Source organism: Amblyomma americanum, chromosome 1 (assembly GCF_052857255.1).
Source record: "Amblyomma americanum isolate KBUSLIRL-KWMA chromosome 1, ASM5285725v1, whole genome shotgun sequence".
NCBI classification, from domain to species: Eukaryota; Metazoa; Arthropoda; class Arachnida; order Ixodida; family Ixodidae; genus Amblyomma; species Amblyomma americanum.
In genome coordinates, this window is record NC_135497.1 from 241,577,710 (window position 1) to 241,596,206 (window position 18,497).

The 18,497-nt window shown below is 44.1% G+C and overlaps 2 protein-coding genes across 4 annotated transcripts in view; one reads left to right on the forward strand and one right to left on the reverse strand.

Annotated features, from left to right (window-relative positions):
• Window positions 1-15,086, reverse strand: part of LOC144114831 (alanine--glyoxylate aminotransferase 2, mitochondrial) — a 61,813-nt gene extending 46,727 nt beyond the window's left edge. The window contains exons 1-5 of the mRNA XM_077648817.1: window positions 14,534-15,086; window positions 10,675-10,748; window positions 8,284-8,474; window positions 7,569-7,692; window positions 6,759-6,853 (exon numbers count right to left, since the gene is read on the reverse strand). Coding sequence (XP_077504943.1) covers window positions 6,759-6,853; window positions 7,569-7,692; window positions 8,284-8,474; window positions 10,675-10,748; window positions 14,534-14,579 — 530 coding nt within the window. The 5' untranslated portion in view covers window positions 14,580-15,086. The remainder of the gene's footprint in view (window positions 1-6,758; window positions 6,854-7,568; window positions 7,693-8,283; window positions 8,475-10,674; window positions 10,749-14,533) is intronic.
• A 707-nt stretch (window positions 15,087-15,793) lies between these two features.
• LOC144114832 (uncharacterized) overlaps window positions 15,794-18,497 on the forward strand; it is a 36,361-nt gene continuing 33,657 nt past the window's right edge. For 2 of the 3 annotated variants that reach the window (XM_077648820.1, XM_077648818.1), the window contains exon 1: window positions 15,794-16,160. In XM_077648820.1, coding sequence (XP_077504946.1) covers window positions 15,950-16,160 — 211 coding nt within the window. In that variant the 5' untranslated portion in view covers window positions 15,794-15,949. The remainder of the gene's footprint in view (window positions 16,161-18,497) is intronic. The other variant, XM_077648819.1, reaches the window with a different exon arrangement.

Consider the following 18,497-nt stretch of genomic DNA (forward strand, 5'->3'; position numbering starts at 1 on the left):
GAATTCATGAAGTCGAAGGCTCCAGCGTGCAAGCCATCCCGAGGGATCTTTGAGGTTCGCCAGCCAACACAGCGAGTGGTGGTCACTGATGACCCTGAAAGGGCGGCCATATAAGTATGGGCGAAATTTGGTCACTGCCCACACAATGGCCAGGCATTCGTTTTCGGTGGTGGAATAGTTTGCCTCAGATCGTGACAAGGTGCGGTTTGCGTATGTGAATGCGCGTTCGAGAGCATCCTGCCACTGCACAAGGACCACATCGAGACCGATGTTGCTGGTGTCTGTGTGCAGTTCAGTGGCGGCTGAACTCATCGAAGTGTCCAAGGATGGGCGTACTTTGGAGACGAGTTCGGAGGTCTTCAAAGGCCTTCTGTTGCTCCAGGCCCCAGAATAACGGTTCAGAATCTTTCGCGAGACGGGTGAGGGGCACATCGATCTGGGAGAAGTTCTGCACAAAACGCCGATAATAGGCGCAGAGACCCAGAAAGCGGCGCACGCTTTGCTTATCGGTGGGCACAGGAAAAGCAGCCACAGCGCCTGTCTTATCGGGGTCAGGGCTAACCCCTTTAGCACTCACGATGTGGCCTAGAAACTTCAACTCTTCGAAAGCGAAGTGATACTTTTCGGGCTTCAAGGAAAGACCAGCCGACCGAATTGCTCTGAACACAACGCGCAGGCGTCTCTGGTGCTCTTCGAACTTATCAGAGAAGATGACAATGTCATCCAAGTACATGAGACAGGACTGCCATTTCAGATCAGCAAGAACGGTGTCCATAATCCGCTGGAAGGTTGCAGGAGCCGAGCACAGGCCGAAAGGGAGCGCCCGGAATTCGTACAGACCGTCCAGTGTAACAAAGGTGGTCTTTTCCCGGTCGCGTTCGTCCACCTCGATTTGCCAATAGCCACTGCGTAAATCTAGTGATGAGAAGTACTTAGCGTGGTGCAGCCGATCCAGGGAGTCATCAATGCACGGCAGAGGATAAACATCCTTTTTTTGTGACTGTTTAAACGTCGGTAATCAACGCAGAACCGTAGAGTTCCATCTTTCTTAGCTACTAGAACAACATAGGACAACAGGCGATGCCCACGGGCTTGTCGACGGCTGTATCACGTCGTCCTGGAGCATTTCTTGAACTTGGCGGCGAATGGCATCACGCTCCGAAGAGATCCGGTAAGGCAGCTGACATAATGGCTGCTGGTTGGCACCGACTATAATTCGGTGCTTTGTGAGCGGTGTCTGCCTGACCTTGGAGGTCGAGGCAAAGCAGTCACAGAAAGACTGGATAACGCTTTTGAGGCAGCATTTCTGATGAGACGGGAGGTTCGGGTTCATGTCAGTTTTTATGGGAGTGGTCGGTGCCTCCACTGATGCCGAGGCTTCGGACAAATCGTGCTGTCCCGCGAATTCGCTGAGTTCTTCAAAATACGCAATAACTGTTCTGTCAGGCAAACACTGAGGTTCACAGCCAAAATTGGTCACCAAGAGTTCGGTTCGGCCATTGTTCAGCTCAACAATTCCGTGAGCAACACAGACTTGCTGACCAAGGAGCAGCGACATGTTGGTTTCAGCGATGCCATGAGTTGCGGTGATGTCGCAATCTACAGTAACAAACATGTTAGCTCTTGACAGGATCAATATGTGGTCGTCAAAGACGCGTAACTTAGTCCCGCATGGCTCGGGATCGCCGTCAACAGGGGGTTGGTTGAGTCGAAAATGACACGACCAGCTCCTGAAGGTTGATGACAGCACCGTACTCCCGAATGAAATCCAAACAGACTATCAGGTATTTGGAGCACTCGGGCAGCACAGCAAAGCAACCAGGGAAAGTAGCACCGCGGATATGTATTCGTGATGTGCAGATGCCAATTGGTGTAACAACATGGCCGCCGGCGGTTTGGATCTGTGGTACAGACCAATGGGTCAGAAGCTTTCTGAGGGCCGTGGCTAACCGACTGCTCATTACAGAAGAATCGGCCCCCGTATCCACAAGTGTGGTCACATCGGGATTATCAGTGATTACTGGGATTTCGGCAGACACCAGTCAGTCACAGCACGTCGTTGTCGTTGAAGCAGTCGGTTGAGGTCAACGTCGGTCGGATTGTAGCCGCGGATTGTCGGGTGGAGGATCTTGACTTGATCCAATAGCGGCGGCCCTACCCCTGGGGGACGCCGTCTTCAGTTTTCCCGATGTGGGGGTGCGCCTCTGAACTGGCTAGAAGAAGACGGGCAGCTTGGCAAAGAAAACCGCCTTGGGGATGGCGAACGGGACTGGCGTCGCCACGAGGCCGTTGGCTGCACGTTATCGGATAGATACTGCTCGATGTCCCGCGGCCGTTCTCCATAGCGTGGTCGAGGTGAGTCAGGTGAAAACCCCCTTAAGCCCATTCTGCTGTAGGGGCAGTGGCGGAGGATGTGGCCGGGCTCCCCACAGTGGTAGCAGAGCGGCCTATTATTTGGCGTACGCCAAACGCGCGCTTTGCTCATGGTGGACAGGGGCTCCTGCGGTACGACAGGTACAGCTGCAGTTGGGTACCGCAGTGAAGGCACAGGAGTGGTGACTGAACAGCTCGCCGGATTTAATCTCGGACCACGTCCGGTATGGCTGCGACGATGGCCTGTGGAGCTTCGAAAGGAAGTTTCTCAAGTTCTTCGCGCACCAGGCTCCTCACAAGCTCTCGAAGCTCCTCAGTCGGTAGCGACGTGGGCGCACAGTGGTGAGCAGCTGCTACACTAGCCTGACGGCCGTAGTGCATGCCCCGATCTTGCAGAGAATGCTCCATGCTTGTTGCCTCCTTGGCAAAGTCGGCCACCGTTCTTGGCGGGTCACGTACCAGTCCGGCAAACAATTGCTCTTTTATGCCGTGCATTAAGTGGCGTACCTTCTTGGCCTCGGGCACAGCAGGGTCGGCGCGATTGAAGAGTCGCGTCATGTCCTCAATGAACATGACGACGTTCTCGTTCGGTTGCTGCGACCTCGATTGCAAGGCGATTTCAGCCTTCTCCTTTCGTTCGCTGGTATTGAACATGGCCAAAAGCTCTCGGTGAAAGATCTCCCAGTTAGTGAAGGAAGCTTCGTGGTTCTCATACCACATCTTGGCTGAGTCCTGTAGTGCGAAGAACACGTTCCGCAATTTGCGCTCGCCATTCCACTCGTTGAAGCCTGCCACACGGTCAAAGCTGGCCAACCAGTCTTTGACGTCATCAAACCTCTCACCGTGGAATGATGGGGCGACCGAGGCGTGTGAAGGACGAACGGCGGGGCATTGCCGGAATGAATGCTGACTTTTCTGGCTAGCCGTAGCGGACGTCATGGCCCTTACTAATCTTGTGAGCTGGCCGAACTCTGCTTGTAGGCCTCGCAGGCGGCGGCTCGCCTTGTGGACTGGTGTTGTAGCCACGCATTGAGAACTGACGTCAAGAGTGTCCTCGAGGTCAGCGTACATGAACCATTACCCAGCGGCTCCACCAAATATGTCACCAAGGAACGGTTGACGTACGCAGGGCTGGTTTACTTATACGCGCAAGACCCTGTTGGAACGCGCAAGGCAGCAGGCAGCTCGAGAGATGAAGACGAAGAATATCTAGCCCCGAGATGGCTCAAGGTTTGCCAACTGCCAGGTAACACAGTTTAGCCGTGATACAGCGCCACTATTAGAGTTAGTAGTGTGGCAATATCTTGCATCAACAGCTAGTATTCATGAAAACTAATTAATTTATGGTTTGCAACAGTAAACATAACTCATACTAGAACATGACAATAATAAATGCTACTTTAATTTTGTCTCCACACAGTGCGTTAAGCATTCCTTTTTTAAAGCCTGGTGCCCTTAAATTCAGACACTGTGTATATGTAGCCTGACTGAGAACAGCTGCTTTTCATAATAAAATGCCTTTAAATATTTTTTCTCGTGATACTACTACACAGTCAATTGCAGCCCCTTTTCAGAAATGTTATGCTGATTTTTCCACATTGTATATTTCCTAATTAGTAACATCTGCTCGCTGTCTGTAGGATTAAGACACAATGCTGAATAAGGATGCTAATACTTGACAGGTGTCATTATAGAAACGCCGTTGACACTTGCTATATGCCATAAAACCCACAGTCACTGACTGTAGTTGCTGCCTTAAATATTGTCCATTTGCCATCATGTGGACATGCAGCATTGCAGAGAAGCTGGCTTGAAGGAAAACTGAGGACAACTCCACCCAATTATTGTTCTCAGTAAAAATTGATTCTGCAGCTCTTTCTGGGTATGTCAATGTTTGTCCAGCAGCAAAAGACGCATTCATGGCTGAGAAAATGGAATTAAAATTTTTTTTTGCCACTCAATTCAAACTTGTGATGCCTACATCGAAAAGGACTGGCTGCCACTGTTTGTGAAAAGCGGGATGAGAGGTTGAAGAATTAACTTTCGAACTGCTGCACCAGTAGTTATGAATTTTTCAAGTATGATGTATCCTTACGCCATTAAACATAATAAAATTTATATATTTTGTCTTGAGAGTGAAAAAAATTGACATGAAAATCAGCTGGTGAGTGTGTCAGTTTAGGAAAACTGTCATCTTAAAAATGCTTGCAATTTAGTCACGTTTTCAAAATTGGTGATCCCTAGAAAAGCCTCTCATACAGAAAAAGGGGAAGAGATTGCTGTTTTATGACAATGATTTCTGAAAATCACAATAGTATACTTGACTCGTTTTTTTGCTGCAACTGATATTTAAAATTTTGGCTTGTTTTGCCATCAGAATCTACCAAACAACAAGCACGGTAAGCACATTAGCTTGTTCTCCACACAATATTGGCCCAGAAAGCACTTCAAGTAAATTTTGGCTACACAGTATGAAAATGATAGTTTTCCAAAATGTGCAGTTTAGCTAAAAAATGTGAACTGGGAACGAGTTTAAAGGTTTCAAGAGCTGTAATTTTGTTTCAAGGGCCTATTATCTCAATTAAAAGCCATTGTAGCATAGGTAGCAGCTTCTTTCATTTATGTTGCATGGTGGCAATAGCTTGCAGTTTCTTTCTCTTATTTTCCAGCTTTTGAACTGTGGAGTGGCTTAATTCATGCTCGAAAGCTCAGGGAAATAAGCGGAACAGTAAAGATAAGCGGCACAAGCTCCAATAAAACCAAGGTCCTATGAAGAATAAAGGCTAGAATTTAGGCTCCAACTGTGACATGACATGTTTCCCTTATTCACAGCCTTAGTTTTGTTTTGCCTGCCAATTACTGGTCACAAGGGTAGCATTATATCGTAATTTCTTGCGTTTACAATGTGTCCCCACTTCAGTTTTGGCAGGATACCTCAAAAAACAAAAAAGGGTAAAGACAAACTGCGATATGCCTTCCTACTACTGTGCTTTGAGTTGAAAACAACTTTTTTGGGCTTTGCAGGTGACACCTCACATTTTTCCTTAGGGGAAAAAACTACACTCTACACTCTACTTTCTACTGTGCAGATCATGACCAAACTTGGATAATATGTTCCTTATTGTTTATGAACCTTGTACAACCAAAGTCCAGAAATGGTTTTTGCTGATCAAAATCACATTTTTTGCTCTGTACCCTCCCTAATGTGAATGAAGTAGCCTAGCCACTAGGATCCACGACAAATAATCAGTGTCAGGGCACACAATTTAACTGCAAAATCAGCAGGTGATGGCAATGCCTTTATTTTTTTTTTCTAGCTTACAAAGGCTCCATTTTTGGTGAGAGTGGTCTTTTTGTGATTAGAATGCGGCACCCTAATCATACGGGCTAACTTCAGTTTGTCATCAGTGCCCCTTCAACAATTTTGAAACCTTAATTTTTGCAACATATCTATGAGCTAATAACCACGTAACATTGTCACTCATATCCAGTAATATGATATTGCTGCCAGAGTTCCCGGGTTCAAACCCGGCCACGGCAGCCATGTTTCGATGGAGGAGAAATGCAGAAGGAGCCCATGTGCTGTGCAATGTCAGTGCACATTAAAGATCCCCGGGTGGTCGAAATTATTCCACAGCCCTCCACTAACGCACCACTTTCTCTCTTTCTTCTTTCACTCAGTTCGGGTGTCCACCAAGATGCAATACTGCGCCATTTCCTTTCCTCAAAAAAACAATTTGTTGCCATATAGGTGCATGATGAAAATGACTGTGTGTGTTGTCTACGTAACTTCACCATATGAATAAGAATGGCTATGTCTGCTTTCACTAAATATGCTTTGTACTCATGGGGGTAATTCAGAAAAATAATGCAGATGAGAGACCTTCTTGAAGGTGTGTGATAAGAGTCATGACATGGTTTTTGCAATCAAAGGCCAACAAATGCACAATACAAAGCACCAATGGGAAAAATCCTGTGTTTGTCAACTGCAACATGCCATGCAAAGCTCATATACAAAACTGATCTAGGATGCCTGGTCAGTAAAAGTGAATGAATGAGAGACAAAGAAAACTGCACATTCAATTTTTAACTTTAACACGCAGATTAAAATAACGAAATTAAGTAAAGGATCTTAGTGCTGATATCATCCAACAATTCAAACACGAAGTGACATTCATCGCCCAGTTTAAATCACCTGCTAACGCTAGCCTTATTATGGAAAATTTCTCACGAAGAATAAGTATATCCTCCTTCTAATCAGAATTAAAGGAGTCACATCAAAAGAGAGAACAAATAAGCCCAATTCAACACATATACAAGCAGCATGAAAGTGGAAAGTTTTTCCTATATTTGTACAATGCCAAAAAATTATGCAGCAGCCTTACCTCAGAGAAATAATGTCGAATGCCCCTGTGTAAAGTCTTGCCATCATCATGGCCAAGTCATTAGCCTCTGAGCCACTGTTCGTGAAATAGCACACCTATGGGAGAAAACAGTGAAACGTATTTAATGCATGCATAAATAACAAATTTTCAAACACTCAAATTACTTATAATCCCTGACATAATTTGTCAATGAAAAAAAAAATCATCAAACTACTGCAAGTAACACCTTCTGCATAGCTTCTAGAATGAATGCTAAGGATGGCAAAATAGCAATCAACTTATTTTTGAATCGGAAGGCAACTGATGCAACAAATTAACATAAAAAGTAGTTGAAGAAAGCAGATCCACAACGGAGCCCTAAGCACCGACCGTTGCAGTTGCCCAACACAATCACCACTGACAGACAGTAAAAAAAATGGGCCAATTTTGAAACATTGCATGTAACCAAAAACACAACAAAAATGCTATTTGAGTCATTTTCTAAAGAAAAAAATATGACTGTGCACTAGCAGCAAGCCCCATGCATGTTTTGCATTGCGTTTTAAGATCATGTGCTATTATCTTGAGTACTCGCTAGAATGGGAGAGGACTCTAAAAGAGCTGCAGTGTTTTTTGTAACTACAAGCTACTAAGTCTCTCACCAAGGAACCGTGAGCCCATTTTAAGAATGTTATATAGTTACAGCTGGATGTGACCAGTGAGAGTAAACTACAAGTAATTTCTAGTGATTTATCCACTACTCCATCTTGTAGTAAGTCACTTAAGTAAACAAATAAACAGAAAATATGTGATGCAATAGCATAACCTCACTTTCAGATCACCAGGCATCTTTGAAGAGAGTTTTTCAGCAAATTCATGCACTGTAGGGTAGAGATACACATTAGAAGTGTGCCACAGCTGTTTCAGTTGGCTCTCAGCAGCTGCAACTACTTTCCTGTGGGCCAAAAAAAAAAAAAAGTAAGCCAATGAATGAGCTCAAGACAGGAGTGCACACCATTTGAAAACTAAAAAAAAAACAATACAGTTTGAATTAACTCAGCAAAATCTATACAAACAGAAATGCAAACATAAATATCACCAGATGGGACAGTTTAAAATTTTAGGCTGGATGTGGTTGATTTTTGAAGCAAGCCACATTTTTCTTTTTCAAGTCACAATATGTATGATGAGCACCCAACAGGCAAAACCTCATAGGCCTGATGTTCTGAATGATGTGTCTTTCATTCATGAAGGTCTTGTAGAATTAGCAACGCCTATAAACAAAATGACTGGCAATTTCATTTCTTCAAGTGAGTCCTCTCTTGAAGATGTGTCTTCAGGCTAGCTGAAGACACATCTGGTACCAGTGCTGCACAACCTATGAACACATGCAATCCAGCAAAAGCCTGAACCAACTTCTAACTTACAGCAAATGTACAACAGCTTATATGCAGCTATGTACAGAGCATGCCAAAAAAAGCCAGCTGTTTCAGGTAAAAAAAAAACTTCAGCAAAACTGAAAGAAAATGAAGACTGCTTTGCTCACGGGTGGCAATGGCCGACGCTAACAGTCACAATGCCAGCAAACATGTCCAAGTAGCGCTTGCCCGTGTGATCCCAGAGCCATTGCATGTGGCCCTGGGTGAGCAGCAGTGGTTCCTTGTACAGCAAGTTGCTGCTCAGGCTTGGGTTCAAGTGCTGCTTTCGCAGCGCCACAATCTCTGCCCATGGCCTTCCCTACAAGAAAAAATGAACATCGGTTTCAATTGGACTTCCCAATTGAAAAATTCCTAATTTTGTATTTGGAACCAACTCGGAGGTCCAATTGGAATGTCTGCCCAGTCAAGGAAAAACAACTGGCTTCCAAATGGAAAATTCCCACTTGTATACTTGGAACCAATTGGAATAGATGGGGCATTCCAAATGGACGTTCCAATTGAAGATTCCAACTGGAGCACTTCCACATGGTCCACAGGAAAGAATGCATGACACTTCAGCCATACGAACGTCACAAGCCTGAAGAGGTGACACAACACATAATTCTGTTTTCACGGTGATCCATAACAACGCGACAGACGGGATAGCGCTCTGTGTTGTGTCCCTTCTTCTCTGTCCCGTTTGTCGCGCTGTTATGGACCACCGTGAACACCAACATGCCCAACAACTGGTATTCTGTTTTCACAAAATGCATATTTAACTTTTGTAATACACAGTGCTGCTCTTTTCATGTCCACCCCACCCCCGCTTCTAACAGCTTCCTCTTCATATTCCTTACACAATTTGCTTGTTCCTTTTGTCAAAAAAAGCTTAGTGAGAACAAGAAGCAATGAAATGTTATCATGTCTATAAAGACAATGCTTATGAACATATGTGGCACTAAAGCATTTGCCTTTATGGGCAGTAAAAACTAACTTCCTATAATCACACTGTACAAGAACTGTAACATACTATTTCTGCAAGCACAAACTCAATCCCTGCAAATGCAAAGCTTTTAAGCAAGCACCCTGACAGAATGACTGCCTGAAAGGCCAATGCTTAATTCACCTTTAAAATGAAGAATTCCCAGTAAGCATGAACAAGCCACACCCGCATGTCAAGCAAAAAAAAAAAGACCACAACAAATAACTGGACTCAGAGAAAGCCCACTTCAAGCCACTTGCAGTGATGTTCTGGAAGGTAGAAAATTTACTGCATTTTCAACTCAATTACATTCACTGTGCCAATTATAGTGTCAAGACCCCAGCACCCAAGTTACAGGGCAAACAACTAGTTTAAGAAAAGACTGCTCAGATATCTCAGTTACCATATTCTAAGAGAAAAAAAATAATGAATGAACAGAAGCATAAATAAAAACTGACTGAACCACAGCACACAGATGCATGTTCAAATGCAATCTGGCTGGTGCACAAGAATCATGAAAAAAAAGGTTTATATTTGAATCTGAAATAATTAGCTAAGATTATAAGTTCGTTAGTTCAAATTTACCCATCAACTTTTTAAGCACCAATTCATGGGCCCATGCTACAGTCAGAAAGTTGCGCTCCTCAAAAGCTCAAAACTTTTTTTTCTTGCAGCATGCTTCAGCCAAGTTATTTCTTATTCATAAAACAAAGCCCATGATATTTGAAAAATGTGCATGTAACTTTTCCATTGACAACTTTTCTAGACTGCTCCTAAACATATGCTACTATACAAATTCCACTCCTGGCTTGGCCAAGTGGCTCTACAGAAGAACAGGAGATGTGCCTTTTTGGTGGCCATGATGTTCATTCCAGCAGCTGGTTTCATGCTACAATGTAAACCAACACTACAATGACATTTGAACTGCTCCAGTTCCAATGACTGCTTACTGATTCTGCAAATCCACTAAGCATGTAATACCTCAATATCAGAAAATAAAAATTAAATTGTGTAGTTTAACAGCCCGAAACGACACATGGACTATGAGGGACGCCGTAGTGGAGGGCACTGGATTAAATTGGCCCTTTAACATGCAGTGATATCGCACAGCCCACGAGAGTTTTTGTATTTCACCTCCATCAAAATATAGCTGCTGCAGCCAGGATCGAACACGCGACCTTAGGTTCAGCAGCTGAATGCAAAAGCCACTGAGCCACTGCGGCGGGTCTAAAAATCAGAAAAGTCAATAAGAAAAGCTAATACTGCGTTCATCTCTGATGTGCTGCCATTTCTTAAGCGCACCTGTATTCAGCCTCTTGTGTCACATTACAATTACAAGTTCAACACAGTACCTAAAAAAAATTGTATGGTCAACAAGTCTGTAGAAAATGAGTGTAACTGTATAAGCTACTGGCTGTGAATCCCATTTCCATGTCCCCAAATGGGATTCAAAATGTTCATAGAAAATGCACTTATGTTTGCTTCTAAAAGTAATTGCAAATACTATATCTAGTCATCTACGACATAAATCACGCACCTGATATGGTTTTGGCTTCTCACTACAAGGTGGAATTTCTGGAACAGATGTTAACGGTCGTGCAGATTTGATACCTGGAATAAAAGTCATGCCTTGAGTCAACAAATAAAAATTCTACCTTACACTGCAACAAGTTATTTACACTTTTGAAAAATACTTCATAATTGATCAGCATTTCAATTCATAGGACTGAAAAATTGTGGAATTTCATAGCAGCAAAAAATATTGGCTGTACAAGAACAGTCTGTAACATTATAATTATAAATATATCATATCATTATAAATACACAAAGTGCTGAATATAATGCCATCAGAATACAAGGATCACCACGTGGTATCTGTGTATGACCACTAAATAATTTATTATTAAATTTCGTCTCTCATGCTGTTTGTTTCATCAACCAAATGATGGCTGTGATGTCAACAGTGGCTTTAGGTCACATGAGGCATATAAAACTGCAATATAATCGCTGATACGTTGTTTGTTGTCGTTACGGCTCTTGAGGTAGGCTGACTTGAACGTTGTAGTGAATTAAAACTACATATTAACGATTATACCAGTTTTTTTCATGCCTAATTGAAGTAATTCAGAAATCATAGCACAAGGAAGTAGCATAACCTAGAGCGGGCAGGAAATCAGATTTTTTCCTGTAAGAGGAGCAATATCAAGAACAAAGGCACTTGCTTGAGTTACTCTGTTGAACACTTGTGTTTCAAGTTACATTAATTAAACTTTAGCACTTATAATGATGCAGAATGTGTACAAGCAAAATAATTGTTGCATAAGCTACTTTCAAAGATGAACTTTATGCAAGCTAGTGCTTCGTATTAAAAGACACAATAGAAACACGCCTGTTCGCATGCTTTTTCTGCGTCCTACTAAAAACACTTGCTGTAGTTACCGGCTCAGATCTAATGCAGTGGTAGGTGGCTTCATAACTGTTGATCCTCGGAGGTACAAAATGCAGCATATGCTCACTGCACAAAAAACAGGCCTACAAGACTGAGTTGCATATGATTACCTTACTTTATGTATAAAAAGTTAACAATTTTTTCAGACCGCAGATGTTCACACAAAGCCACAGCAGATTTTTGACAGCACCAAAATACGTAATGATCGCCTGCGTTGGGAGGCGTTTTTTTCTTTCGTAATTTCCACTGGCTGACAGTGTATCACATGGTCCATGTGAATGGTATAAATTGTGCTGGTTTTTTATGACGCAATAAAAGTTGGTAGTAGCGCCTGTCCTGTGTTTCGTGTTTCTTCTACTCGTCCTAGTTCCGTTGCGCTTTGTCAGTCTGTGTCGTACCAAAATGTGCAGCCTGAGTTATATGAATATAAGTGAGACACTGTAGCATGTAGGAACCCTAGTGACTAAGCTAAAGCCTGACCAACCGTTTAACTGCCTTTCATAGTATGTACTCGTATGTTTGTGCTCACTGTGTCACAATGGACCAACTGGAGCAGCAGCAGCTTTGCTGGACAGTTCATTCATCTGTAGCTAGCAGAAGGCAACTGCAAATAAATTCACTACACTGTACGGTGCTTCCTGTAAGACCAGCAGCCATTCACTTAGTTCAGTAAAAACCATGCAGCACTATGAGACACTAATATTAATTTTATTTACATGCGACCAATAATGAGGCCATAACACATATTGTAACCTTTCAGCACAAACACTGATGCATCCACCTTGCAGCATCCAATCGTTTAACTACACCAGCAGAGGGTCTTGCACACACCTAGTATAGTAATACAATAAACAAAACTGGCCTTTATTTGTATACAGTGGCCTCCTTTGGGATAGCTAGCTGCTTGCTAACTGCTATAGTGGCTCATCAGATCTTATCGTGGCTTACACATGACATCAGGCGGGTCAGTGCACCATGCATAGCTTCTGCCAAGCTTCCATGGGGCAGGTAGAGCATAAGCAGATTAAAAGGACGAACAGGCTCCTGCCATGCTCCAAGTCGACCAACACGCAGGAAGTGCGGCAATAGTGCAAGCTATCTATAGCATTCTTCAGGCTATCCTGGCTGCAGTCACCGGCATACCTCAGCAAAATCATAAGTGCTCACTCAGGCTCACTTACAAAAGTTTTGTCAACCTACGGGCTCACTAAAACTCACACTTACAGAGGCTCGGGCTCACTTAAATTCATGAGCTCACTCACTTGGCTCACAACTCACCTGGGCTCACTCAGATTCACTGGTCACCCAAGGTCAACTACTCATAGCGGCTCACATATGTCTCACTCAGACTCACGGCTCATCTAGGCTCACTCAATCATTTCAACTCACAACTCATTTGGACTCACGATCCAGCTGGACTCATGACTCATCTGGGCTCACTCAATTTGACTCATGACTCATCTGGGCTCACTCAATTTGACTCAACTCACCTGGACTTACTCATCCCGACTCAAGATTCATCTGGACTCGCTCGCTCGTTTCAACTCATGACTCATCTGCGCTCACCCATCGAGTGCACTTGCGCATTTCAACTTGACTCACTCAGGCTCACCTTGACTCAGGACTCCTATAAGCTCACACATAGAACAGATGAATCGTTACGCACCTAAAATGCCAAAAAAGTTGTTAAAGACACGGTGATACAATGAGCTCTTAACTGCAGCTAGCGTGAAGTCAGGCTTGGCTGAGAGGCCTAGCTACCGCTTGTGGGACGTAAAGATCCGACACTGCATGTGTTCGGCAACCAATTAAAAAACTGTAAAGGAAGAACTTGAACAACCACGATACAGTAAGCAGCAGCTAACAATCAACAGGACCAAGTGTGGTGGCTAATCAACTTTTCTTGCCTTTTAGTAATGTTTTAGAGTGCAGCAGCCACAAAAATTACATAACACAAAACAATGAAATTGGTATACATCATCATCTCGACCAAGAGCAGATTCAGTATTACAAGTGCGCAGGGAACACGCGTTTACGAACGCTACAAACTTGTGACCTATCGGCAACATGGATTGACTTGGGATCATGGGATTGTTCAGCCTCATATCATGGACTGATTTGATTTGATAGGCCCACACTCTACTGGACTGACCAGGACTCAGATCACACTCTGAATGTGAGCCCACTCTCACCAAGACTCAGATAATGATCTGAATGTGTGCCAGGACTGACGACTCAGACCGTAACCTGAATGTGAGTCCGGACCACTATGGTCCAGACTCACTCACAACTCAGATCATGATCTGAAATGCTCTTAATTGAACCCGAGTGAGTCCGCTGACCTATGGTCACCAGGCCTTTAAGGTACTGCATATGGCTTGGCTGCACTGAGCAGTACCTTGATATATGGCTGCAATATGACAACAAGCACCTAGTTGCAGCAAAGGAGCTTGAACCTGTAAAGTGGCAGCAGTATAATTTTTTCACAAAACAGCAAAAAAATTGCTGGGGTGAAAACCATGCCACCAAGTGGCTTACATGCCAGGTATGACATGCTCAAGCAAACTAGGAGAGTACATGCAAGCAAGAAACGTTTACGAGAAACAAATTTCATACTACATGTACTACTATTTACCGTGTTCTTTGCAATCATTTGCATTTGCACCAAATTCTGCAGCTGACTACTGCAACCTGCATTTAATGATTTCCAATCATACCAAACTGTGGGACTGGAGTTGAAGGCTGCCAATTAATCTCGACCACTTTGGGCCGAAAACTCAGGGCAGGGGACTACATTTACATTTCGTTTCCATCAAAATGCGCCGTCAGCGGCGATGTGGGCGCAAGCAAAATTTGCGCGTGCTTGGGAATGTAAGCGCGACAGAGGGTTTCCACGCGCGTGAACTGCATGCCGTTTAACTTTTACGCAGCAACTATCCATACGTACCGCATTGCGATGAGAAGGCACGAAACAAGGAAACTTTTAGAAGCATCTGTCCTGCTGGCGCTACGAAGAGGAGTCAGATGAATATCTGCTTAAAACACTTGTGTGCACGCTTCTTCCACGACGTTACCGTGCTCCACAAGATGCGAAAAAACGATTCCGCAAGAGCTGCCTCACACACGTGTCTTGCGAGGTTCCACAGAAGCAGACGCCTATGCTTTTATCTCTTTCCTTACTGCAGAAAGTGGCATCTGATTTCAAATGAGCCCGCGTACGGTTAAGCGCTCTTCGTTGGTCGCTTCAATGTTGAGGGGGATTAATAAACGCGGTCACTGCGGAAGTCCATAAATAATGTGGAGATAGTGGCCCCGGCAGCACTGTCGTACCGACGCCAAGCTTGTACACGCCACGTTGTTCAAGCAACATAGTTCCATCATGCGCCTAGAGAGCGATGCGAGGATTGCGCAAGCTGTTGAACCGGCGCCAAAAGCTCAAAAAGCGCTCTTGCAACAGCACTGCGCGGTATGGTTGTATGGTCTGACCCTAGAAGTAGGGACCATAACCACAGGGCACTCCTTAGGGTAGTATTCAGTATATATATTTTATAACTCGCATGCATTTTCTGAAACTTCGTTCATCATTTGCACAAAACTCCCTTATTTTTCTCTGACGTAGTTACGCCAACTGCCCTTCGTGGGAAAGAGGAAGTGTGGGAGCAGTGCCAGTGTGGGAGAAAGCGATGTGTGGAGCGATGGATAGGTGGATACACACTGTACCTGAAAGCAATGTTACGCTAAAACCACAGAATTATTATGGGTTCAACAAAGGGATTTTCCTCTTTATTGTCTAATTTGGCAATAATCTGGCAGAAGAGCAGTGCATGTCGTTTTATTCCGCTGCTAATGCGCTGGCACCATTCTCTTCCTACGTCCTACGCCGCTTCTTGAAAAATCAACGAGGTTGTTGACACCACAGTATATCTATAAACGTTGGGTGACACCGCCAGCGCACAATCACTTTCCGACTATTAGAAAGCGGGGAACACTACCTTTGTTATTTTCTGTCTTAACAGTTTCCGGGAGTTTATTTTTTCATCCTCAGAGCGGGAGAGGACGGGAAGCACCAAGGAGTTTGAGAACTCCGTGCGACGATTGGGAAATGTAAAAAAAAAAGAACGAGCACATTCTTCCTGCATGACATATAAGGTTCATAGAATCCATGGAGTTCAATATTAAAAACTTTGTCATAGCTCGATTGGTGCGCCCCCATACTCCCACACAGTTTCTTCTTCACACCGTTTCCTTGCGTGTCTATGTGTGATTCGGTGGTCTGTGACTTGGGGCGGCTCGGCTTGTGTAGTTCGAAACCATCGAAATATTTCGCGAATGGTTTAGCTTAGTATGCTTAAGGGCTTGAGGCATGGCGGCGTCCAGCGTGAAGGAGTCAGATGACCGGAGCTCTGTTTGCGAAGACGTCAACCCGTTTTCCTTTCAGCGCTTTGTGAACATCCGTAGCTCATCAACAACTGAACACAGTGCATCAGATAAGCTTGCGAATTTAATCGCTGGTGGTCAGCATGGGCGCCAAACGCATCGAAAGTGCCTCGTTGTGGTAGACGATAAACCAAAAGGTACGGAGGTGATAACCAAAGCAGTACTCGTTTCATAACGCTTTTTCCGCCAGAGAATTAGTTCACATACACATGTGCGTTTAAGACTGCCACTTGCAATCCCAGGTGAAAATATGAAGTGGGATTCCAAATGGTCCCACTTGTTTTCAAGTGGTGCGACTTCAAAACAAGGTCCCACTTCCAAGTGATGCCACTTCAAATCAGGCGGTTTTGCAGATGGTCCCACTTGCTTTCAAGAGGCACCATTTGAAAGCAAATGGTTTTTACAAATGGTACCACTTGGTGTCAAGTGATGCCATTGAAGCAAGTGGTTTTTATAAGTGGTCCCACTTGGTTGCAATGGTGTCATTCGAAAGCAAGTGGTTTGCAAAGTGGGACCACCAGACTGCAAGTGGCCACATCTGGGCATCAAGTGGAAGCACAATCCATGTGAATATTTGCATATTCAAGGCAGAACTATAATGCAATTGTTAAAATAAGAGCTGTCAGCAACTTAACCTGTTACATTGTATTCATAATTTGCTCAATCATTGTAGTCGAAATTGTATGAAATAACTGCGCTCATTAGGCATGCAAGCACCACTGCTGACAAAGGGTATATAAATGGGAGCAGAAGTTTGTTCTGTGGATGTGTATACATGAGCTAATGTTAATTATATTAGTGTATATGTTCCTTGTGTATGATGCATGCTTATGTGTGTGTCTTGATTTCCATGACAGCAATTCTCATAGTTTCAATTCCCCTGTGAAAATGTTGTCAACAGGCCGAGCGCCGCCCTGCAGGCCTCATAAATCAGTTTACCTTTAGAACCTTCAAAACCCACTTGGAACCATATGGAATATCCAATTGCATGGTTCTAATTGAGATTTCCATTCTTTTTTTTTTACCAGGAAGTTCCAAATTGTCCATTTTTATCAAGTGGTCCCTCTTGCTCAAGTGGTCCCATTTGTTCATGTGGTCCCATTTGTTCATGTGGTCCCATTTGTTCATGTGGTCCCACTTGCTCAAGTGGTCGCACTTTGCTGAGTGGTCTCTGCCCAATAAGCAACTTTAAGTGGTCCCACTCGCGAAATTTGGCTTTTTGAGGCATTGTGAACCATGGTGCAAACGGAAGCTCATCTACGTCGAGGTCCTATATCGAGCGATAGGCCACTCGTTGCCAGTGAGCACCGCATCGTGTCCTTCACGAGCTCTACTAAAGTATTCGGAGCGATGTTCTGAGGCGCGACAGTTGAGCTTGCCGGTTCTAACTTCACCTCGTACATGCTGTTCTCTTTTCTGTTTTCCTTTTCAAATCTCTTCTTGCCTTAGTATTGCAAATTTCTTGTTTTTGTACTCTGCATACTTCCTACTTGCTTTCCATGCTGTTCATCCAGCATCTGTAATAAGGGAGTAATTACTCATTAGCATCCCCCCAAGTGCAGCCATACGTCTGCAAAGGAAAACTGTAAAGCTTTCAGAGAAACTTCGCAGCCGAAGAGAAATTCGTCCTGGTCCAGGGTTTTAACCCATGACCACTGCCTGTCTGGGGAAGTCGCTCTACCAACTGAGCAAACCAGGATGGCTAGCAGATGGTAGAGCAAGAGTGAATTGATCAACTCAAAGTGAGAACGGTGTTGGTCTTATGTTTAGGGTTATCCCTCTAGGTGGAGTAGAGAGCCTTACCATCCTAGCTGTCCCGATTAGCTCAGTTGATAGAGTGACTGCCCGGGACAGGCGGTGGTCCTTGGTTCGAACCCTGGACAAGGACGAATTTTTCTTCAACTACAAAGTTTCTGCGAAACCTGTATAGCTTTCCTTTGTAGCTGTATGGCTCCGCTTGGGTGGATGGTAATGAGTAAGTACTCCCTTCATAGATATCTACTCCACTTTGGGAGATTCTCCAAACATTGGACCATGAAACCTGTATAGCTTTCCTTTGTAGCTGTATGGCTGCGCTTGGGTGGATGGTAATGAGTAAGTACTCCCTTCATAGAAATCTACTCCACTTTGGGAGATTCTCCAAACATTGGACCATGAAACCTGTATAGCTTTCCTTTGTAGCTGTATGGCTGCGCTTGGGTGGATGGTAATGAGTAAGTACTCCCTTCATAGAAATCTACTCCACTTTGGGAGATTCTCCAAACATTGGACCATGAAACCTGTATAGCTTTCCTTTGTAGCTGTATGGCTCCGCTTGGGTGGATGGTAATGAGTAAGTACTCCCTTCATAGAAATCTACTCCACTTTGGGAGATTCTCCAAACATTGGACCATGAAACCTGTATAGCTTTCCTTTGTAGCTGTATGGCTGCGCTTGGGTGGATGGTAATGAGTAAGTACTCCCTTCATAGAAAT